Genomic DNA, 25,969 nt, shown 5'->3' with positions numbered 1-25,969 from the left:
TTAAGTTAGACTTGGCAGCGTGCGTCCATGCATGCAACTACATGCTAAAAGTAATCTTGGGCCAGCTTTAAACTTGAATAACCCAACAATTTTTAAAACTCGGAAATAGTTCAGGCAGGATATAAAGCAGAATCCGTGTTCTGTTAAAGGACTAGATATAGTTTTAGGTGGAGTAGGAAGTTAGTGGATATGGTCTATTTGTTGTTTAAGAATGAAGGGGGAGACCACGCTGTGGGAGTTTTACCTCTTATTTAATGATGAGATTGAATTTGTAAGGGAGCTTTGAAACCCAAAAGGAAAACAGGGAAGATGCTTATTCTTCATTCAGCACAAACCTACAAAATGCTTGTCTGGATATACTCAGTCATAGTTGACATCCGTTTTTTGAAACTTCTTGGTGTCTGTCTGGCTCTTCGTTGTTTTTGTTCCAGAGGGCTGGTGAATTCTAAGGATTCACCTTAGTAGAAGAAGTTTTCAAAGAGCCATCTTAAAATCAGCAGAGACTGCCTTTTCCATCGATAAGAGGAATTAAATGAGACCTTTTTTCCTGATTCCCAAAGATTTGTCTTAGAGAATATAAACACTCATTTTGGAGGGGCACAGCAATCTCTGGGTAACTTAAGTTTGCTTGAAGGGTTTGTGTAACTCCGGACAGGTAGTTGAGTAGTCGCCTAGGGAGGGAGCAGGAATAAGGGCTCTTACTACTAAATGATGCAGAAAACCTGAGGCTCCCATAGAGAACAGAGCTCAAAAGGTTGGCTCTCCCTACTCTGCATTTCTGACATCTCTGAAGCAAAACTAAGAATCACATTTTTTCCTTTGACTCATCTTTAAAGCTGTATGTTTCCTTTTTTGGCTTCTGTTCTTCATTAAGACTGTTCTGTATTTTTAAAACTTAACTTTTAAAATAATTAGCTGTAAGCTTAACATGCCACATTTACATTTATGTGTGTGAGTCTAGAGGGTTTGTTGTGGTGTGGTAGGTTTGGGATGAAAACCTGTTTTGGCTTCTGTGCTTCATTAAGACTGTTCTGTATTTCTGAAACTTAACTTTTAAAATAATTAGCCATAACCTTAACATGCCATATTTACATTTAGGTGTGGGTCTAGAGGGTTTCTTGTGGTATGGTAGGTTTGGGATGAAAATATGTACCGTGATATATAGTATTTTAAAAATATAAATTTTCTTGGTCTTCATAGGTTCTCTGTTTAAGGCATCAACAGTTAAAACCTACTACATTCAGGAATTTATGGGTTTTATAATCCATGTATGAATTTAAAAAAACATTATTTTTTAAATTTGAAGACATAGGAAGAATACCAGATAGGAAGTCAGACCTGGGTTCTGTCATGCTACAAGTATTTATTGAGTCTTTATCTACTAGAAATCAGGTGTATGATCTTATTGCATTTTCTGTCTGTTCCTTACTGCCCTTATTTATAAAATGAGGGGATGGACTATATACTACCCAAGGTCTTTTCTTCCCCTTGAAGTTCTACGGCACTGATTTATTGTCAGTTTTAGAGATCAGTTACTGTATTAGTTATTCACTCACTATACCACCCCATCATTGCAGATGTGACATTTTTACGCACAACTCAAAAATTATACAGGCATAAATAAGATGTGAATTTCTAGATTTTACCAATTATGTTACAGGTCATTAATTAATAAGTCTTTATCATCCGTTGACTTATACTGCTCAGCTTGGAGGGTTTTTTTTAAAGATTTTTTTGGGGAAGGGGAACAGGACTTTATTGGGGAACAGTATGTACTTCCAGGACTTTCTTCCAAGTCAAGTTATTGTCCTTTCAATCTTAGTTGTGGAGGGTGCCGTTCAGCTTCAAGTTGTTATCCTTTTAGTCTTAGTTGTAGAGGGCGCAGCTCAGCTCCAGGTCCAGTTGCCGTTGCTGGTGGCAGGGAGCGCAGCCCACCATCCCTTGCGCGACTCGAGGAATCGAACTGGCAACCTTGTGGTTGAAAGGATGCTCTCCAACCACCTGAGCCACCGGGACCAGCCCTCAGCTTGGGATTTTGACTGATGTTTCTCTTTCATGCTAGTGTTTCTGTTGAGATCCCATTGTATGTAGGACCAAAGTGCTAATTACTGTGTTTTAGCACAGCATGTCAGAAAATTTGTAAAGCTACAAGCATGCCATGTTGTTCTTACAGTACCCAAGGGAAAATAACTATGTACATTGGACCATCTAACACTAAGGAAGGTAATTTTTCATGGGAATATGAGGAGAGAGAAATAGATTTTATAATACCGTGTTTCCTCGAAAATAAGACCTAGCTGGACAATCAGCTCTAATGTGTCTTTTGGAGCTAAAATTAATATAAGATCCGGTCTTATTTTACTATAATGTAAGACCGGGTTTTTAATATAATAATATAATACAATATAATATAATATAATACCGAGTCTTATATTAGTTTTTGCTCCGAAAACATTAGAGATGATTGTCTGGCTAGGTCTTATTCTCGGGGAAACAGGGTATATTATCTCAAGGACCCCCCACGTGTGGGGTTTAGGCTGAGGCCTCTAGGTGAAAACTAGTATGTTAAAGTGAAACACTAGAAATGATTTCTCCTTACCATTTTTTAAAACTTCTGCTTTGTGAAGCAGGGGAGCCAAGGATCAAATTCCAGTACTGAGATACTTGGGAAATAGTGTCGTTAATCCATTTGTAGGGGGAAACTGTAGACTTCTGTTAACTTTAAGCCTATTACTGGATTTAACAGAGATTTTATTATACTGGTTACATAAGGCAGAAAGAAGACTTGTAAAAATTCTCTTTTATTAGTCCTCTGAAACAAGGAAAGGAATAGAGGTGATGAGTGTATATATCTTATTTTCCTAATTAACAAGCTGTCTATATGGAAGTTGCTGTTGTTAGTATGCGTTTCTTTTTAAACTTTTGTTTAAGTGTGTTTTTCCAGGACTCACCAGTCCAAGTGTCAAGTAGTTGTTTCAATCTAGTTGTGGAGGGCGCAGCTCACAGGGGCCCATGTGGGGATCGAACTGGCAACCTTGTTGTTAAGAGCACCGGCTCTAAGCAACTGAGCTAACTGGCCGAACCCCTATTATGCGTTGTGAACATTTGTATCGTGTATGTCATAAAATGACATTTGTTTCCCTGACACTGTAGCATCTTTAAGATACAATGTTGGTTAACCTTTTTTCCCTCAATATTGTCAGGTATAATATGATATTCCTAACATAAAATGTTATTTTATAAGTTTATGTTGCAAATTTACTCATAATATAAATTCCTATTCCTCTTTTCCCTCAAGTCTTGAAATCTTATTTTCACAGAAGTACAAAGGAGAGAAAATAATGTGATGTTAACAAGTTTGTACATTGAAAATCCCAGTAATTTTATTATTTGGGATCCTTTTAACTGACATTTGGGACCTATAATATATAATTGTTTTTTAAATAAATGTATTCTTGGTCATGCCCTACTGGCACACTTCCTAAAAATCACCCTTGCTAAAATGTTACTGCTCTTAGAGAACCTGGCTGCAATCGGCTATCTTGCTCATTGAGGAGCAATCAGATAAGCTCAAATTCCTAGCTTCTTTACTGTTTCATCTCACAACTGAAAAATCTTAAGATCTGTCATCTCTAAAGCTCTACTAACTCTACTCTGTGTGGCTTCAGTGTAACACTGATTTCCTCCTAAACATCTCTTGATTCTGCCTCCTTTTCTATCTTCATTATTACCCTCCTAATCTAAGATACCGTCATCTCTCACCTGGACAACTGCCATCGCCTCCTAAATGGTATTCCTGCAACCACTTTTGCCCCAGATACAATTCTGATGAATTATATTGGCTAGCCTTCTTTCAATTTCTTCAATACACCATGTTTCCTATCTCTTTGCACATACCTTGTTCTCTTCTGGGAATCATTTCTCTTCCCCTTTTGCCAAATTATCTCTATAGTATCTAATAACACTCTTAGTTCAGCTCAATTATAACTTCTTCTGCAAAGCCTTTCCTCATCTGCCAGAGTTGATCAGGTATTCACATCCTTCATGATACTCCTACTTTTCCTTCATAGTGTTAAGCACAGTTTGTAGAAATAGGGTTATCTGATTGTTTGATTAATTCATGTCTCATTCGTCGGACTGAAAACTCCATGAAGGCAGGAATTTAACCTCTTCTACTTATATCCCCAGTACCTATCATATACGTAGATGTTTCTCAAAGAATCGAAGGTTTTCAAATTCCAGGTAGACTGTTCTAAATTGGAACTGACTTTTTCTTATGTGCTGAGTACCATACTAGACTCTGGAAGGAGAAATGATGGAAAAATATGCAACTCCTGTTTGGCAAACTGATTACTTTGTAGTCTAAAGGGTGTTAATAATAATACATTTGGACAGGAAAACAATGTGTAGTATTTGAAGAATAAAAATCTTCAAATTGCCAATTCTGTAAACGTGTATATTATAGTAGACTACAGAATGTTGCAATTAATTTTAAAGAGCACTCATCCTGTGTCATGAAAATAAAATACCAAAACTTGTATTGCAAAGAACCGTAAGTCTATCATATGTTGTCAGTAAATTTTGCATGTTCCTGTTACACATACATAATAATCATATTATTTTATGATAATCTAGAAAGTAGTGTGTACTAATTTTTGCTTGAATTTCAAGCTGAGGAAAAAGTTCTTCTCTTTAGTACTAAAGAATCTCACAGCAGCAATATTTCAGTTCCACCTGCTAAGATTGAGGACACTAAAAAACAAAACAACTTTCCTTTTGCTTTTAAGGCTTTAGTTGAACTTTTTGTCAACTACAGAATAATGAAATGTTTTAGTCATATTTTAGAGGAAATTATTGTATTAGATTTTCAGATTTATCTTTTGGGATTGTCTTATTGATGGATTATTAGTTCTTTGAGTTGGTGGTGGTGAATTCTTTTTGTAGGGTAGTTGTAGAGAAATTTTTTTCCCCAGTGAAAGTAATTTGAGATTTGTTACATCTTCTGTTCTTATTCTTTTTGCATTTTTATAAATAGTTTTAATGTCTGGCTTAGTAGAAGATAGCTGGATTTTACATGTGCTTCTGCATTTAGTGTGTTACCATACCTTCTGTTTTTAGTCCTAAACATGTACCTATTTGTTCACAGATTAATTGGATGAAGCATTATTTTTTGTGAAGCTTCGTTTTACTTTTCTATGTTTTTCAAATTTTCTATATTAAGAAATAGTTTCAGTGTCTTTGTCCAATACAAAACTCCCAAAGTTTCAGGACAGGAGGAGAGATTAGTAGCAGTTAAACTCTTAATGGTTGTTCTTCAGTATTTTCCAGATGTCGAATAATTAACATATCCAATGTGATATGTTCTGTGATATTCTGCCTTCCACCAAAACCAAGTTTAAATGAAAAATTCTCAAGAATTATTTATATACCACACTCTAAACAAACTCAGACTTTCCATTAAATGCTTCATTCAAGCCTAAGTTTATGGTTGCTGGGTTTCTTAAGGATATATTCCTCTATGGAAGTATCTTTTGAAGGAGACTTACATAATCATGACTTGTAAGTCAGTAGGATAACTGCTTCTGTTACTTTTTGATGAGAGGCCTTTCGCCAGAATATTAAATATATGATGGTGGAAGATCACATATCACAGAAAAGGAATTCAGGATTTCATCTGGTATAGTGATCTGCTCTATGAAGATAAGATATTGTCACCCATTTTATGATTAAAGCACACGTGGCTTAGAGATGGTAAGTGATTTGCCCAAGCATTATGTCTATAGGCGGTTGGTTGAGCTTAATATCAAGCTGGATTTGAAAAGTATATGCATCATTCTAACCAGGCAGGACTTTTCACCTGAAAAAAGCTGTCTCTTCTAGATGTCTCCTTACACATGAAATAGCATTGCCTCCGTTTGGCTATAGCACGATTCTTTGTCATTTTTTAAGTGAAGACAGTTTTCCAGTTACTAACCTAATCAAATAAGTTTGATGGTATGATTTGACAAAATATATTCCTAGATCCCATTTTTGGTCAATAGTGTTGATATAATTTAAGTATGCGTATACATGTATTTTTTTGCTAGATTGTTTTATTTTACATTTTGGCTTCCTACGTTTTAAAATACTGGCAGAGTTTTTCCCCCGTGTGTGTGTGTGTGTGTGTGTGTGTGTGTGTGTGTGTGTACCATCTGCATTACCATCTAATAAAGGAAACACATGTTATCAAGTAAACATGTTATTTCAAGTAAATATGTTATTTCAAGTAAATATGTTATTTCAAACTGTGATGAGCTTAATACTAGGGAAATAGAGGATCCTGTGAGGGATATAACAGAGGACCTGATCAAGTGTGATAATGAAGGAAGGCATCCCAGGTTGAACCTTTTGCAATCTCGCTTTCACTTATCCTGAAAATTTTTTCATGTTGATACACATCTATTAAATCATTTTTAATTACAGCATGATATTCTTTTTCATGTTGTACCATAATTTTTTAAGCCAATCATCCATCTTTTTATTCCAAACAGGGTTGCTGTGAATATCTTTGTACAGATCCTTTGTGCATTTGTCCACCTATGTCCTTAGGATAAACATGAAGAATTAGGATGTTGGGTCAAAGGGTGGAATCCATCTTCAGTAATAATAACAACATCTTGCATTTAATATACTACTTGTGTATAAAGCTCTTTAACATACATTGTTATCTCATTTGAATTTCAGAACAAGTCTGTGAGGTAAAGTGGAATTCCCAGCCCCCCCCCTTTTTTTTTTGGTGAAGAAATTGGGCTGGTATGCAAAGTAATTTCCACAGATAGAACTAGGAGATGAGGCTAATCCTTGGGATTTGTTCCTCTGGGATTAACAAACAATCCTTAGTAATAATTTACTTAAAAATTAAGACTCTGACTATAACCTGAAAATTATGTGTTAGTGCTCTCCTTTTCTGCTCTGCCAAATGTCTGAAACGTGTCATCTATACCTTCTGCTTTAATGTCTTTCCACCAGTGCTCTTTTTCATCTGCCTTTTTCACTGACTATTGAAACTGCTCTCTTAAAGGTAATTAGTAACCAAATTTATTGAACTTAAACCCTATGTACATAGAACTATTGCTATACATGCTTCTCTACCATAGAGGAGCTTATATTTGGAAAGATATGATATGCATATTTTAAAATGGTAAATATTACAAGTCAGTTATATATTATAAACAGGGCCATTTTTATTTATGTCAGATGACAGTACAGAGTAATTTAAATTTATAGAAAAAGATTGTTGTTCTACAACAACAATAGGTTGTTGCAGAAATGCTGTAGATTCACAGTATATACTTGTTCATTGATTAACTTTACCATGCATTCGAGGAGATACAGGGATTCCCTGATTTGCTGTTAGAGTGAAATTTCTTATGTTTTTATCTAAGTAACTAATTTCTTAATAAGAGAAAATACTTGGTTTACTAGATTTGTTATTGTTACTGCATACATTTCAGGGGAAAGTGTTACAGATTTTCTTTCCTTGCCTTTGTTTATCACAGGAAATATTTTTGATAGTCTTTTGGGAACACTAAACACCATTTGTGGAGGTCACATGAGGAGAGCTTTGCAGCTATTTGAAATGGGCATTTTTAAATTATAGAGGAATATAATTTTAGTTTTCAGTCAGTCATATATTTTGATAAAGCAATTGATTTTTCTTTATTCTTATTTTGATTAATTAGACAGGGACAAGATAGTATTCTCTTTGAGGAACTGTAAAGAACCTTTCCTTTCATCCAATAAAAGAAAGTAGAGATTAAAATGTAGTAAGTTTGCCTTGAAATTAGAAGACGTGAATTTTCAGGTTTTTAGTTTTGATCACCATAGCCCTGTGTGATAATATATATCTTCTATATGAATGACAACAAAAGTGATCTTTAGTTTCCACAAAAACTCTGGACAGTATTTCGTGATTAATATGGAGTATCTTAGGATTTTTTCAGTAGCCTTTGTTGATAACAGTCAATGCACATAAGTTACAATTCAAAATTTAGACTTCTAGGCCTGCCTCTAAAACTGTTCAGTGTACTTAATATTATAATTTTAATGTTATCCAGTCGTCCTTTGGAAGGCAGGTTATATTCTGGAAATAGCACTATATGTAAAAAAGTATTTGAATCTCATTTTTCTATAGAATCATTGTTAATTGGGGCTACCAAAAGCTCAAAGTCTAATATTTTAATGGAATTTATCATAAGTACTATATTTAATCCTGTTTACAAAAACAAATTGATAGAGCTATATAAAATTGAAAAAATTTAAAGTATGTATAAATTAAGTAGAATTACGTGATGATTAGCAATATAAGGATATAGTATGGTAGTGTGCGGTATATAGTTGTAATTTTCTTAGTAATTCCTGCCTCATTTATTAGTGTTTTTTTTTTTTTTTTGCAAAAAGTGGACGATGGAATGTGAGCTACATGAGGGCAGAGACTTTGTAATATTAGAGTATTTATACAATCAGTGTCGACACTCAATAAGTACTTACTAACTGAATGAATAGCTGAATACTTTGAGCCCAATCATGTAGATCTGAAGGTGTTTTTTAATGAAATGTTGACATATTTTGAGAAGACTTTTAGAGAAACTTAGGCTTAATTAATTGCTTTGTATGAAACTGATCTTCAGTTTATTTGTAGCAGGTACACTCATTGGAGACAAAGTTATGTTTGTTTTTAACATTTGAAGTGGAGGCGCATATTATCCGAAATAGCTGAGTAATGTTTTTCTTCTTATTTTTTAAACAAACATTTAAGTATCAGCAGAAATTTAGTATTATTAAGTACCAGTATGTGCCTCATACGGTTGGCCATTTTCATAAGTGTGAAAAATAACTTGGATGTTAATAGTACAGTGTAACAAGGTGAGGCACTGTTCTTTAAGATGAAGTTCTTGTATTCCACTCGTCCACAGCAAGACTTGAACGTGAATGGTCATAGCATTATTCATAATCACCAAAAGCTGGGAACAATTGAAATGTTCATCAGCTGGTGAATGGATGAACAATAGGCAGCATATTTATACAATGGAGTACAATACCCAGCAATAAAAAGAAACAGATTACTCACGCATATAACAAAATGGATGAACCACAAAAACATGATATAAAAGAAGTCAGATACATAAGAGTACTTGTTAAATGATTCCATTATATGAGATTTACAAAAAAGGCAAGACTGTAGAGATGGAAAACAGATCAGTGGTGGGCTAGTGGTGGGAGTGGAGATGGACTGCAAATGGATATCAGGGAACTTTTGGGGGGATAAAAGTGTTCTAAAACTGGATTGTGGTAAAGGTTACACAACTGTATAAATTTACTGAAGCTCATTGAACTCTACACTTAAAATGGGTGAATTTTATAGTATGTAAATTATACCTTAATAAACCTTCGAAAAAATTGTTATTATTGGTTGCGGTAAGATAATGAAGAGTCTTGAATATGTGACAAATGCTAAAAAGAACTAAAGGTGGAATGAATGAATATTAAGCAATGATTCCTTTAACACTTGACATAACTATTAAGTGGGGAGTGTAGCCAGTTGGAAGAAGGCATAGCCACGCTGCTGACGCTCCCAGAGGAAGAAAATTCAGGTATCCTCCTTGACCCTTTGAGAATCACTTTTCCACGTGATGTACTTCCCTTAGAAATAACATTCTTTGAAATAGATGTGTAACATCTGTGTTTGCTTCTAGTACTTTAGGGAGGAACAGAGTATATTAATAATAAAAATTAGGATCAACTTCTAAAAATGTGCTTTATATTTATGACTAATGCTGTTAATTGTGGTACAACTCATTTTTCCCCCAGCAAGTACCTGCTGAATGTTTATTTCATGCCTCTTTCCTAAAATATTGAATTCCAATTTGGAAGTCAAGTGATTTAGGAAATCACTGATATTTTCTCCATTTTAAAAGGTTTTTAGAATGCGACTCTGTAATAGAATTTATCAACTGATGAAGTAGTTTAGATCATTAGTGGTTTATCTTTTTAAAATTCCTGTTTTAATCTTTGAGAATATGCTTAAGAGCAATAATTGGAAACTTCAAAATTCTCTGTAGTTTCTAATATTGTTCTCTCACTTAAGAAGTGGTTATTTCACAAATAATGTGTAATTTTAGTATGTAGTGGATGCTTGTTAATTTCTGGCACTACTAAGATTAGAAAGTGAGCTACATATATTTATCTTAAATTGATTCTTAACATTTAAAATTATGTATGTAATATATATGTAGTAATATAAAGTAATATATAAAATAATAGATGTTATTAAACTGTATATATAGTTTTAAAAGACAATTAATATTAAATGGCTTATAAAGAAAACTAACATTCCCCTGTCCCATCTCTCCACATTCAATTTCTGCTTCCTAAAGACTACCACTTGTAATAATTTAACAGTTTCTTCTGTTTGCTTTTATATTTATAAATAGGAAGTTTAGCTTATCTTGCTGTTATCTGTTGACTTCTTATTATGGAAGATGAAGATTTGACTGTCTGTACTTTTGACTAACAGCAGTTAATCACATGCCAGAAATGAAAAAAAAATTTTAAGTAAATGGAAGTACAGATTTCCCCCAAAGTTATACACTTTCTAGTATTTTATAGTATTAGTCTCCTATGATAAGCAGTTGATATTTTACTCTCATCCCTGAGTACTTTGTGGTAGATTAGATTACTGCCTCAATTTCAGGATGAGGTTTATTATTTTTTTTAAATAAGTTTTATTGTGATATAATTTCCATTCAGTAAAAGTACCCAATTTTTATCATGCAATTCAGTGACTTGACATACATGTATGTATATAGTCAGGTAACCCGCAACACAATCATGATATAAAACATTTTCATCACCTTAAAACATTACCTCATGATAGTGCCAGGTGGGTGCTAGACTAGTCAGGGGGATCATTTCATAAATTATATAAATGTTTAGCCACTTTGCTATACACCTGAAACTAATATAAAATAATACTGAATTTCAGCTGTAATTGAAAGTTTTTAAAAAGGCGGGGGAAGGTGAAGGGGGGTAAGAGGTTCAGATTTCCTGTTATAAATAAGTCATGGGGATGTAATATACAGCATAGCAAATACAGTCAGTAATACTGTAATGATGTATGGTGTCTGGTGGTTACTAGACTAGGTGATCACTTCTCTTACGGTACATAATTGTTGAATAACTGGTGTACATCTGAAACTAATATATTTATGTTAGCTATATTTTAATAAAAATCTTTTAAAAAGAAAATAATTTTTTAAAAACTTTACCTCATGTTTCTTTATAGTTTCCTATCTCCACGTCTTGTCCCTGGCAACTTCTGATCTGTTTTATGTCACTACAGTTTTGCCATTTCTAGAATTTCATATAAATGGAATCATATACCATATATACTCTCTCGTGCCTGACTTCTTTCAGGTAGCATGTTTTTTGAGACTCATTCATGTTCCGTGTATCAACAGTTTAGTCCTTTCTATTGCTGAGTAATAGTCCAGTAATAGTGTGGATCTACCACAATTTGTTGAGTGTATCTTTCCACTCACCAGTCGAAAGATATTTAGGTTGAGTATAATTTTTACTAGTATCAGTAAAGATGCTGTATACTTTCATTAACAGGTCTTTTTGTAGACATATATTTTCATTTTTCTTAAATAAATACTTAGGAATGGAATTGCTGATTCATATAGTAAGTGTATATTAACTTTATAAAGAAATTTGCAAGCTGTTCTCCCAGCTGTACCATTTTACATTCTGATAAGTAATGTAGGAGACTTCCAGTAGTTCCACATCTTGGATAGCACTTGGTGTTGTCAGTCTTTTAAATTTTAGCCATTCTAGTGGTTGGTGAGTCATAATATCTCACCGTGTTTTAATTTGCATTTTCTTTATGACTAATCATCTGGAGCATCTTTTTTTCTTTTTTTAATTTTATTGGGGAATATTGGGGGACAGTGTGTTTCTCCAGGGCCCATCAGCTCCAAGTCGTTGTCCTTCGATCTAATTGTGGAGGGCGCAGCTCAGCTCCAAGTCCAGTTGCTGTTTTCAGTCTTTAGTAGCAGAGGGCGCAGCCCACCATCCCATCCGAGAATTGAACTGGCAACCTTGTTGAGAGCTCCCGCTCTAACCAACTGAGCCACCCGGCTGCCTCTCTGGAAGCTAAGCAGCAGCTCGTTGTCCTTCAGTCTAGTTGTGGACGGTATAGCTCACTGGCCTATGTGGGAATCGAACCAGCAACCCTGTTTTTAATGCTCGCACTCTAAACAGCTGAGCCATCTGGCCATCCTTGGAGCATCTTTTTATGTGCTTGTTCACCATTGATATATCTTCCTTGGTGAAGTATCTGTTCATGTCTTTTTTTTTTTTTTCTATTGAGTTATTTGTTTCCTTGTTGAGTTGTCAGAATTATATGTAAATTCTGAATACAAGTTCTTTATTACATGTGTGTTTTGTAAATGTTTTCTCCTACTCAGTGGTTTGCCTTTGTTATTTTCTTAACAGTGTCTTTTAAGGAACAAAAGTTGTATATTTTGATAAAGTCCGGTTTATCATGTTTATCTTTTATGGTTCATGCTTCTTGTGTCCTAAGAAATCTTTGCATAATCCAAGATCACAAAAATTTTCTCTTATTCTTTCTTTTAGTAGTTTTAGGTTTTACATTTAGATCTAAGATTCATTTAGAGTTAATTGTTGTAGGTGTGAAGGAAAGAGTGAAGTTTATTTTTTGGCAAATGGACATCCAGTTGTTCCAGTACCATTTATTGAAAAGACTATACTTTCAACATTGAGTTGCTTTGGCACCTTTGTAAAAATTTGACCAAATATGTGTGACTCTGTTTCTGGACTCTCTATTCTGTTCTATTGATCTAAATACTTACTGTTTTTCCAATACCACACTGTCATAATTATTGTCGCTTTTCTAATTAAGTTATGAAATCAGGTAGTGTAAGTCTTCAAACTTGGTTTTTATTTTTCAAAAGTTCCTTAACTATTCTAGGTCTTTTGCATTTCACATACATTATAGAATCTAATTGTCAATTTCTACAACAAAGCCTACTAGAATATTGGGATTGCGTTGAATTTATAAATTAATTTGGGGGACTTAACATACCTGAACAATATTGATTCTTCTAATCCATGAGCATGGTATCTCTGTCCATTTATTCACTTCTAGATGTTTTTAAAGTTCAGCAATATTTTGTAGTTTTTCAGAGTGTGGGTCATGCATATACTTTGTAAATTCATCCTTAAGTATATAATATTCTTTGATGCTGTTGTAAATGGCAGTTGAATTTGGTATATTAACCTTGTAAACTGACTTTGTTAAACTCACTTATTAATTTTATTAATTTGTAGATTCCTTAGGATTTTCTAAATAGGCAATAAATAATGTTGTTTGCATTAAAGATATTTTTACTTTTTCTTTTCCATTCTCTATATTTTTTTCTTGCCTTATTTCACTAGCTAGGACATCTGGTGCTCAATAGAACTGGTGAGAGTGAACATTTTTGTCTTTTTCCTGATCTTTGGAAAACATGCATTCTTTCACCATTGATTATGATAAATGTAGATTTTTTTGTAGATGCCGTTTAACAGGTTGAGGAAATTCCTAATTTGCTGAGTTTGTTTTTTTTTTAAATCATGAATGGCTGCTGAATATTGTGAAATGCTTTTCCTATATCTTTTGATATTATACTGTGTTTTTCTTTTTCATTCTGTTAATATGGTTGATTACGTTGATCTGTTTTTTTGAATCTTAAGCCAATCTTACATTCCTAGAATAAATCCTACTTGGTCATGGTGTATTTTGCAATACTGATGCTAACTACCTGTAGTTACGTAGCTCAGACTCCACAAGTTTAAGGGTGCAGTCCCCAAGATGATTACTCTCACTGCAGATGCCAGCTGCAAGTTCAGGAGTCCCCAGGCCATCTGCACTTCTGACCAACTGGCTACGAATTGGGGGGTTCCCACAGTCCCCTCTGATTCAGTAATTCACTAGAACCACTCACGGAACTCAGGAAAGTGCTATACTTATGATTACAAGTTTTATTATAGCTAATACAAATCAAGACGTGCCAAATGAAGAGACTTATAGAGTGAGGTCTGAGACAGTCCTGGTCATGGAACTTCCGTGTCCTCTTCCTGTGGAGTCAGGATGCATTACCCTCCTAGCATATTGATGTATTCATCAACCAGGAAGCTCACTGGGACCTCCGATTCCAGAGTTTCTATTCCATATCATTATGTAGTCATAGCTGATTGAATCATTGGCCATATGATTGAACTCAATTTCTAGTGAGCCTTCTCGCCCTGGAGGGTAGCAGGTCGGGCTGATGTCAGTGGCTCAGAACTCCAACCCTCTGATCACATTGTTGGTCTTTCTGGCATGAGCACTCTCCAGTGTGAGTCCTCTCCTTAGCAGAAACTCAAGTGTAGTCCAAGGGGCGCCACCATGAATAATGGAGACGCTCCTATAACTTGGGAAATTCCGAGGTTTTAGAAGCTCTGTTTCAGGAAGTAAGGATAAAGACCAGACAAATTCTTTATTGTAAAACTGATACTTTCTATGTGTCGTTGGGTTCAATTTGCTAATATTTTGTTAAGAATTTTTATGTCTGTGCTTATGAGGGATAGTGTGTTTGAGTGTGAGTGTGTGTGTGTGTGTGTGTTCGTGTTCTAATGTAATTTCTTTGTTAGGTTTTGATATCAGGGTAGTACTGGCCTCAAAAGGAGTTGGGAAATGTTCCCTCTTTATTTTTTGAAAGATTTCCTATAAGATTGGTATTATTTATTCCTTAAATGCTTGATAAAGTTTACCAAAGAACACTCTGGGCCTGGAGTTTTCTTTGTGGGAAGGTTTTGATTTTGAAATGTATTCAATTTCTTTATTAGATGCAAGTCTTCAGGGTTTCTCTTTCTTCTTGAGTCAGTTTTAATAATTTGTATTCTTTAAGAAATTTGTCCATTTCATTTAAGTTGTTGAATTTATTGGCATAAAGTTCATAATATTCTCTTTTTTTTAATGTGTGTAGGGTATGTAGTGATGTGCATTCTTTCATTTTTGGTATTGGGGTTTTTTTTTGTATGTATTGGTAATTTGTGTCTTTTTCTTCATCTGTCTTTGAAGAAGTTTATCAATTTTACTGATTTTTTAAAGTCAGCTTTCAGTTTTATTGATATTCACTGTTGTTTCCTGTTTTCTATTTCGTTCACTCCTATTCTTAGCTTTATTATTTCTTTCCTTCAGTGTGTCTCATCTTCAGCACTGTTAGCGTTTTGGGCCGATTGTGTTTTCAGCATCATAGGATGTTTAGAAGCATCCCTGGCCTCTCCTCACAAAATGCTAGTAGTATCTCCCTAGTTGTGATAATGAAAAATATTTCTAGGATTGCTAAATGCCTTATAGTGGGCAAAATAGCCCAGAGTTGAGAATCATTGCTCAACTTCTCTTGGTTCAGTTTGTTTCCTTTTCTAGTTTCTAAAGGTAGAATCTTAGATCATTGAATTTGGGCGCCCCCTGCACCAACATAAGGATTTAAAGCTAAACATTTTTCTCCAAGCACTGCTTTAGCTGCATCCAACACATTTTGATATGTTGTGTTTTCGTTTTTCAGTTCAGGATATTTTCTAATTTCTCTGCAATTTTTTTCTTTGATTTTTGGCATATCTTCCAAATATTGCTATTTTTCTAGTTATGTTTTCTGATTATGTTTAATCAGAAATGTTTTTAGTTATGTTTATGATTTCTAGTTTAATTCCGTTGTGCTTAGAAAACTGTGATTTTCATACTTATATATTTATTGAAAATTATGCTTTACCAAGTACATAACTTAGGGATGTTTATGCAGTATGCCAAAAGATTTGTCAGAGACTTAGGTTAGGGTATTTGCTATAACGGAAATAAGAATTTTTACCAGAATCAGTTCATGTGTAATTTTTTCCTGTTTATTGAAAAATGTACATACAAAAAAGTGTGCAAATCTGAAGTGTATAGCTTGATGAATTTTCACAAAGGTGAAGAAATAAAATATTACAGACTCTTCTTAGAAGCCCCCTAACCCCCCAGGTAACTACTATTCAGACTTTTGATACCATAAATTAGTTTTTCCAGTTTTGAACTTCACATGAATGGAGGTATACATTATGTTTTTTTGTGTGTCTGTCTTTTTCATTCAACATTATGTTTAAATTAGGAAGATTCATCCGTGTTAATTGCATAATAGTTGTTAATTCTCAGTGCTCTATAGTATTACGTTGTATGAATGTTTCACAATTTATTCATCCATTCTACTATTGATGGACATTTGAGTTGTTTCCAGTTTGGGGCTAGTGGAAAGAATGAGCATTCTTTTGTATGTCCTTTGGTGAGTATATATACATATGTTAGTTTGGTATATGCCTGTGAGTGGAAATGTTTAGTCATGAAGCATGCATATATTCAGCTTAGATATATAAGTTTTAAGGAAAAATTTATTGATTGTAGTTTTTGTCATGCATCATTTTTTCAACACTTGCTTTTTTGTGGTTTTAGTTATGGTAGTGATATTTTTGTCATGATTAAGAAAGAAGCAATATATTTCTTATGATGCATTTTTTCCAAAAGTCTGCAATATTCAAGCTTTTGTTGTCTTAAATGGTTTTTAAAAAATACGTACCTTTGACAGAAACAAATGTACAAAACTACCTTTTTGAAAGAATTACTTTATTGGCAATTACCATGATTTTCTTTTATTACAGTATTCTTCAAACTTCATTGACCACTTTATTATACTACTAGCAGTTAAAAAAAAGAAATTATATACCCCCAATATATGTGTGTGTATTTATAATTGTGTACATGTATTACTGCACTAACATTTTATAAATACAGAAGAAAATTAAAGAAGATATGCATAGAAGTTTTACCATTCCACTAATTCTTCTTCAGCCCCCTTCAGGTCTGTGCTTTGCAGACTCTTGCTCTAATGTGGGTGACATTTTCTTTTTTTCTTGCCTTCTGAGTATGTTTATATGATGTATAAGCTTTAGGATGCAGACAGAAGGTACTCATTTAGCTTCATAGAATGTGTTCTTTTCGTTGTGTGGAGAGCAAAATCCATTAGGCACTTGAGGATTAGAAAGTGAAATAAAAGTGTTACTTAAACTGGGGGTTGGCTCGTTAATTCAGCAAAGATAGAGGTCTTCTCTTTTGCTAGAAGAAAATGTTAATTCTGGGAATGGGGACTTTTCTTTTCCTTCCACGGTGGCACTCCTCTTGAACCAAACTGTACTCTTTTGTGCAGTTTCAATTCTATGCTTCATTTCATTGACTGCCACCAAACTGTACCCTAAAGAATTAAAAGTTTATGTATTAGAGCTGTGTTGTAGTGAGTGAAAAGTCACAGATCTGGTGGAGATAATGACTCCCAGTCACCCAGGTAATGCATTAGCACGTCTCTTTAAAAGGGATGTTATTTGTGAAAAAATTACCTGTGATTCAATGGTAAAATAATAGAAATGTCTTTCTCTCTGTCCTTGGAAGTTAAGCATTCAAGAGTAAGAGTGTCTGAAAGGAGGATAGTTCATTAGTGTTTGTTCTCAGAGGTGCATTTTATTTGGAGAAGAAAAGAGGGCTCACCAGATGGATTATTCAGAACGTGTCAACCTTACAGGGAATTTGTCATACTTGGATATTTCAATGGTAGATTATTGGAAGGGCTTGGTTGGACACTCAGGCTCAGAGGAGCACAGAGGTTGTTTCTTGATGTGCTGGTCTGTGATAAGTTCAATTACTCATTTATTGCCAGCACTATCGGGATCGTTATTTTCTCTGTGTACGTATAGTTAGGCATCTTTCTCTTTGGCATACCCTAAACTTTGTACTGTCCTCACAGCTGACTAAATAATGTAAATACCAATCCTTTCTTTCAGTTTCTTTTTTCAACATTATGGTTGTTTATTTCCAGGATAATTCCAAGTGTTATCGAGACTCTATTAAATTTATTGTCCCATGTAGCATACTTAACATTGTTTTGGGAGGTATATTTTTTGTCTTGTTAAAAATAATAAGAATATTTGCAGTAGCTAACATTTACCAAATACTTACAAAGGGCTAGATGCTTTTACATTTTTTTCTCTAATTCTCACAGTAACCCAGCCAAGGCATGTGATATTATTCCAGTTTTACAAATGAGGAAACTGTTAATCAGAGAGGTTAAATGATTTGTCCCAAGTCACACAGCTAGTGTGAATAAGAGAGTTAATATTTAAAATCAGGACTTCTTTCCTCGAATACCATGGGTTTTTATGACCTACACATTATTGTTCTCTGGTTTTGCTGTGGACTTCACAACTGTGCTCGTTTGCTTATGCTATCCTTTCCACTTGGATTGACCTCTCCCTACCAGGTCCAGCCTCTACTACTGTTTTTCCCTGAAAATAAGTCCTAGCTGGACAATCAGCTCTAGTGTGTCTTTCGGAGCAAAAATTAATATAAGACCCGGTATTGTTATGTTATTTATGTTATATTATTATACCCGTTCTTATATAAGACCTGGTCTTACATTATAGTAAAATAAGACCAGGTCTTATATTAATTTTTGCTCCAAAAGACGCATTAGAGCTGATTGTCTGGTTAGGCCTTATTTTTGGGAAACGTGGTCGTAGCACATGGGGCTCATCATTTAAGTCCCACACTAAATACCACCGTTTTCTATAGTTTTCCCCGATAGCCCCATTTGGAAGTAAACTCTACTTTCTTTAACACCTCACAATCCTTTGTACCTTTCTTCATATATTTATTCTGCCTTGAAGTATAATTATTCATATACTTGCCTTAATTTACCAACTAGAGACTATATTTGATTCTCCGCAGCCTAAGACAGTCATGAACATTTAAAATACTCAGTATTCATTGCCTTGATATTACAGGCAAAAAAGCCATCAACATAGCAGTAAGCACCACTGATGCATTTTATAAAAATTGGAAGAACATGGCAGTATGCTAAAGATTAGTACATACATGGTCATTTTTGCTTCTTGGTGTTTGGAAATCTTGTTAAATTTTGCTAGTGGTATAATTAGATACGCATGCATTGCCTGGTTTGGTAAAAAAGTTCATATTCTTAACTATCATTTCATGTTTTTTAGAAAGATACATAATAAAGAAAAGTCTGAGAGATGGGAAGAACCTACTGTTTTAATTTTGTTGACAATGGGTTCTTTGGGTGCTAGCTTTGATAATAGGCTCAATATAATATTGGAATTCAACAATTGGTTATCTTTGGGTATATTATCTTTTGTATTTATGGTCATATAGGGGATTGCCAGACTGTTCTTTAGAATAAGTTTATGGTAAATAGTCTCCTTCTTTCAAAATAGATTGTTTTCATTTATTACTTCCTCTGGTATTTCATTGTTTTTGTTTTACTTGTTCTAAATTTTCTTCTTAGACAACAACCATTGTTAACATTTTGAGGTATATTCTCCCAGTCTTTTAAAAATGTGTTCCTTGGTTTTATTAATATATCTTCTTTTATTTATATTATTTTTCTTTCTTCTATGACTTTTCCCTGTTTATGTTTCACACAGAAGGCAGGAAGGATTGAATTCGTCTGTATCATTTAGCTGTAAGGCAAGCCTGTTTCAGCTTCTATGTTAGCTAAAACTTTTTCATCCTGTGTTTAGGAGTGGGTTAAGTAGAGATGGAAGAGGACATAGAAGTACATACACCTTTTTTCTCTCTCTTTTTAAACAAAAATGAGATAATGTTTGAATTAAAATTTCTGATATAATGTCTACAACTCAATAAAATGTGGTGTACTAGAAGTACGCAAGAGAACATGTGCTAGTATTAATTTTAGTAAAATATAACAGCAATGAAGCTCCAGTTTTAAAATATTTAGAGTTGTTAACTGAAAGCACTATATCTGAATGAATAGTCCTAATGAAGAATGTAGACTATTTCTTCTTGATGAATGAGATTATAGGAGTCTGATCATATATTACATTACTACATAAATTCATTGGGTGTGGTATAGCAGTAACTAAATTAATCCCCCTTTAATACCCTGAGCAACAAAACATGGCTAATGCTCTTTTATTTTTCCCTTTTAGGTCTACACACAATGAGCTGGAAAAGAATCGGTGAGTCAGTAAAGAGGTGCAGTTTTCATTTATGTTTAAAAAGCAAACTCAACATTAAACCTGTGAAAATAATGTAATAGTGAATATGTAGTTATAATTTTTATTTTTTAAATGTGTAATATATCATGATTCTGATATGTATGCTCTCCAAAAAATGACTTAAATAGTAAGCTTATACTATCCAAACTGGAAGACGTAAATACATTTTTAAGCTGATTTGAATTTTGAGTTTATGGTGTAGCTTTCTTTACTTCTGTCTCTGAAAACAGGTTAATTGTGATAGACTTGTGGCTTAAATATGGTCTTGCTAAAGGATTAGGTTTCTGTAGTGTAGCTAGTACATATTATGACAAATAGTAGGACACTGAATTTCTGTTTTCAGTTTGTTCATTTATTCTATGCATTCAACAAATCTCTATCAAACATGAACTATATGTCAGTGTGCCAGGCAGTCATAATACTTTATATAGGAAATAGAAGAATGTGTAAGATAGTTTTTGTCCTTAAGGAATTTAGAGCTTCCTAAGGGAGTATGGTGAGTATGGTAATGGAGAAGCAGAGGGTGATGAAAGATCATGTTGGAGGGTCACCTGATTCTCTTTTAAGGGAGTCTTGGAAGCCTCTACAGATGGTGAGTTAGCATTGTATATTGAGGAAACTGCAGGAGTCTCAATATGCTTATAAAAGAGGCAAGCCAGGCCAGACGTTGACAGCTATGCTGAAGAGTGTGGGCTTTTTCTGAGAGCAATAGGGGGAAGTTCAGTGATTTTAATATGGGTTGTCATATAATCAGATTTGTGTTTAGAAAGATCACTTTGGCTACAGTGGGAAGAATTGGTTGATTGGGAGGAGGGATCTCAGAGACAAGAAAACTCTTTTGGAGGCTATTAGAAGCCTCCAAGGTAAGAGATGATGGAGGCCATTGGAGATAGAAGTACAATAGTACCTCGGTTTTCGAACGGCTCTGTTGATGAACACCGTAAATTTTATGGATCTATGGTATCACTAGATAGTAAAATTCATGCTAAATTTGCAATTTTAGGGGTTGATTTTAAAGGTCTGGAATGGATTAATCCATTTTGCATTACTTTCTATGAGGAAATCGTGCCTCAGTTTTCGAACGTTTCAGAATTCCATTGGTATCCGGAACGGATTACGTTCGAAAACTGAGGTACCACTGTAGACAGAATGAAGAGATTTATAGGCTAAAATCATTAGAAATTGGTGACTGGTTTGTTCGGAAGGTTAAGTTTTAGGTGGTATTATTATTTACCAAGAAAAGGAATATAGGAAGAGGACAAATTTAGGAGAAAAGATGGGGATTGTACAAACAAAATATTCTGTTTTGGATGCAGAGATTAGATTAATAACCAACAAAGTGGAATTGTCTGCACCAGTCATTTTTGACAAAAAAAAATCTCTGTGACCTTCAACTTTTTGTCTTGCCTTTTTTTTAAATAGAAGGGACCTTACAGATCGACTAGTCTAACTGCCTCATTGCAGATGAATTTAAATGTCAAATCCTCTTGAACGGATTTATTAGCATAGTCCTCTAGGCTGACTTGGTGACTTTTACCACTCTGTTTGCACTGTGCTCTGTTCAGATCTTTCTTTTTGTCAAAAGTGACTGGTGCAGACAATTCTAGTTTGTTGATTATTAATCTAATTTCTGTGTCAAAAATATAATATTTTATTTGTATAATCCTCATCTTCTCTCCCAAACTTGTCCTCTTCCTTTATTCCTTTTCTTGGTTCTAAAACTTAACCAAGCAGTGTTGCACTTATCTGTTCATATGTCTCTTTCTGCCAGTTGACTATGATTGCCTCAAAGGCAGGGATTCTGTTTCGTTCAGTATTTTTTATCCTCATTTCATAGCATTTGATGCATATATAGTACATGATGGCTTCAATATTGAGTGATGAATAAAAGTGAAACAAAATTCAGTGGTCTAGTTAAAGATGTTTTGCTAGTTTGTGGCAAAGCAGTTTGGCAGGAAACTTCACTTTAGAGAATCTCTCTTTTCTGCCTTAAATTTCTGGTGTATTAAAGGAAGTATCTGGCTAGTTTAAACATGGTGAAAAGACCAAGAAATGACTTGACAAATAAAACCTTACATTGAACTTTAAATTAGAGCACAGAATGTATTTTGGGCCACATGTTATAAATACTGATAACCAAGTGCCTTTAAAATCATTTCACCTACCTGCCTGTGTTCTTGGGAGACCCTCATTGGAAACCTGATGGGCAAAAACTTTTTTAACACTGGAGGAAGACTCTGAATTCAGTAAATTGTTTGGAATGGAGCTTTTAAAATCTTTGAGTAAATTTTGTTTAATGCATTTGGCAAATCAATTCTGACTTATTGGTAACTTTATCACCCATAGTATTACTTTGATATACCCTGTAAATCATTTAATCTGTTACCTGTCTGAGGCACTGGTGTAACATGCATGGCTTTTGTAACCTGGATTGTACACAATCTCTAGTGTCTCCAGTGAAGGCTTTTTGTTCTCATTTTATGTACTTAGGTCTAAGACTTTCTGGTTGGTTCCTACCCTAACTCACTTAAGTCATGGTTCCCTCTTCCTCTTCTGTCCTCTTCATATAGTCCTGGATAGTCTTTCTCAAATTATTTCTTCCCCTCTCTCCTTTCTTCCCTCCTTTCTTTAACCCTCTCTCCCTCTCTTCCTTAAGGCATAATTGAAAGGTAATATAAAATTAACCTTTCCAAAGTATATTAGATTTTAAGAGGGGTATTTATCAATATAAATAAATCTTTAATTTAGAGTTATGGTCAGGGTGAGTGCCAAAGGAAGAATCCAATTTAATAACCTATACTTCACTTCTGAAAAGTTTCTGGGTTATGACCTAGCAAAAAACAAAAGTATTGGTAGGTACAGGATGATCTAAATGGGGCGGAGTGTTTTAGTCCAATTTTCAAGAAGCCGAATATAAAAAATATTTTTAAAATTTAAGCCTGTATTGTTATTACATTTTAAAAGCTCCCATCTAGTTCTATTTAATAGTTTTTTTTGTTTGTTTGTTTCGCCACCAAGGCACCATTTTTATTTGACATTTTAAATAAAAAAGTTAACCTAGCTTTAAAATAAATAGAAATTTGGCTTTCCCTTTCATTTGCTTTTGAGTATGAGCTTATATGAGGAAAGTAATTCACTATCAAAGGGTAATTTGATTTTGTCTTTATTCTGAAAAAATACTCCTGAAATAATTCACATTGTTGAAATATTGCCACTTTACATACAAAATATTGATTTCAGAAGTTCCTTTTTTTTTAAGCTTGATTCTAAAATCTTACATATAAAGCTACTCTAAGTTAGTGTTTTCTGCCGGCGCAATGCAGTGAGAATTAGAGTAGCTGATTTTAAATTGTTAGTGAATGACAGAGTCATTCTAGGTGTCTATCTTAAATAAAGCCTCAAGATTGTGGAACCCCTAAGTCTGTCCTTGAGACACATGTTGAGGTTCATACTTCCAGACCTCAGAGAAAGGCCTAACGGTGGAAATTTGGGAGTCTGGCAAGCCCAGAGTAGTTTGCTCTGGTCCCCAATTACCCACTATGCCTATAGCCCATTAAGGAGCTTTAGGTTTAGGTAGGTTCAGGACTGATAAATTCAGATTCTTTCTTGGATACAAAGGTCGGGGGGCTTCTTTCTGCCTAAAACCCTGATGGTTACACCAAACCTAGTCTAATGTTTCAGAACATTTGTTACTTGTATACTCATCCTGTCTCCCTGGACCCATAACAGGTCATAACAGACTCAGGAGATGAAAAGAACCATTTATGGCGTACTTACTGTGTTCCCTCACTATGCAATACTATTGTGTAATTATGTAAAATAGGAACACAGGAAGTGTAGATCAAAGTGTTATTGAAAACTAGCCGTTTTTGCTATCATAATTACAATTTGAAACAAAATGATGGGAACACAAAACAGACCTAGACAAGATCCTATCTGATCATAAATTTGATATTTATGTTTAATATCAGTATTTCTCTTCAGTAATGATTAATAAATCCTGTGCTTGGCATTGTGGTAAATAAAATGAAGGATAAGATATTTTGATAATTATAGGTTTCATCTCAATACCAGGATCTAGTTAAATTACCAGTGAATGTCTAGAAAAGTACACTAAAAATGATTTTGAAACTGAAGGTTGAACCCCGTTAGTGGTCTATGCAGTCATTTTAGTGAATCAGTTTGAAAAAGAAATAGAATAGAAAATACAAAAGTGTATTGCTTAAGTAAAGTTAAATGTAGAATTGTGCAACTTATATATATACATGATATAAAATGTTGTCAAAAAGCCACTGCTCTGGCTCGTGAAGAAGAATGTATGAAGAAGAGGTAGAATTTGAATCTGAGGAAAGAATAAGGAAAGGGTCAGTCCATGGAAGCAGGAAGATGGCATCATAAGCTGTGTTCAGGAGGGTGAGTAGACCATATTGAGGGGAAGGACGGAGTCTATCAAATTAGTAGTGGGAAATGAGGCCAGAAAGGTGGTTTGAAATTAAATTATGGAATGTTACTGAAATGTCAAGGAATTTGGGTTTTACTTAAGTGTGAAAAGAAGCAGGGAGACTAATTTGGATGCTGTTGAAGTAGCCCATGTAGTAGAAGGATATAAGAACCAGCACGCAGGTGATAGGAATGGGAACAGAAAGGAAGAGAGAGTACTAAAACCCCATGTAAAGGAGGGATATTATTTTCCATTAACTGCTACTGTTCATTCCTCCTCACATTCTATTCTTCCACAGCAGCAAGAGTGACCTTCTCAAAGGATAGATCAGATCACGTCATTTCTGACTTCCACTGGCTTCCCATTGCAATTAGGTAAAATCTGTGGCCTACAGAGTCCTACCACTCTATCCCTGTCTCCTAGGGTCTCCCTAACACTGCTGTTTTACTTTTCCTCCAACATACCATGCTCATTTCCATCCTGGGTTTTTAAGCTAGCCCTTCCTTTTGCTTGGGAAGCCTTTGCTCCAGCTCTTCATCATTATGTAGTTCTCAGTTCTCAGGCCATCTCCTTAGAGACTAGTAATTGTCCCCCACTCACTCTGTATCCCATTGCGTTTTCTGTCACTTTAACATTAATCTGTTTGAAATATTTGTTTGAGTTATTTAACTTCTTTCACAGACTCTTAAGTTTCAGGAAGGCAGGGGCTTGGTCTTATTTACCCTTAGTATATAGCAGTCATTCAGTAAATATCCACTGAGTGAAAAAATGATTCTGTGTGCTATTGAGTGTGTCTATAGTGAATAATATATGTTACCGAATTATAATAACTTAAGTGGAAAATGAAAACTATGTAAAATACTCTTGAGAACACAACAAATATAATAATTTCATAGACGGTAAATGGAAAATTGAATTCTTAAAATGTAAATAAATTATATGAAAAAATTTGGTAAGTGGGAACATCTTAAAGGATTTTTACTATACAGGACTTTATCCTGCTTATAAAAAAAGAGTCAGTAACCTTTTTTTAAAGGGCTAATTGATTCTTTCACTTCATTAGGATATTATATAGTGTACTAAAACAAAACCAGGTGATTATGTAAAGGGGAACAGTTTATCTGATGGAGTTTATGCTCCACTTGTAAGGTCTTTATTCCTTTCTCATTCCATGAGTTGAAAATGGTAAATATTTTTACAAGGTAACGATTTGTATATACTTGGAGACTAGAATATCATAAATAATTTCAGCTTTTTTGCGTTAGAATTTTTAATGTATTAGTTATATTTATCCCAATGGTTTGCACATGATAATGAATACAGTTTTTT

General features: G+C 34.3%; 1 protein-coding gene across 4 annotated transcripts in view; it reads left to right on the top strand.

The window, feature by feature from the left end:
• MXI1 (MAX interactor 1, dimerization protein) overlaps positions 1-25,969 on the top strand; it is a 73,089-nt gene that overhangs the window by 18,900 nt on the left and 28,220 nt on the right. For all 4 annotated transcript variants that reach the window (XM_033130683.1, XM_033130684.1, XM_033130685.1 and 1 more), the window contains exon 3: positions 20,131-20,160. In XM_033130683.1, the coding sequence (XP_032986574.1) occupies positions 20,131-20,160 (30 nt within the window). The remainder of the gene's footprint in view (positions 1-20,130; positions 20,161-25,969) is intronic.

The sequence above is a fragment of the Rhinolophus ferrumequinum genome, chromosome 16 (genome assembly GCF_004115265.2).
Source record: "Rhinolophus ferrumequinum isolate MPI-CBG mRhiFer1 chromosome 16, mRhiFer1_v1.p, whole genome shotgun sequence".
Taxonomy (NCBI): Eukaryota; Metazoa; Chordata; class Mammalia; order Chiroptera; family Rhinolophidae; genus Rhinolophus; species Rhinolophus ferrumequinum.
This window is presented reverse-complemented; position numbering and strand designations above follow the sequence as displayed.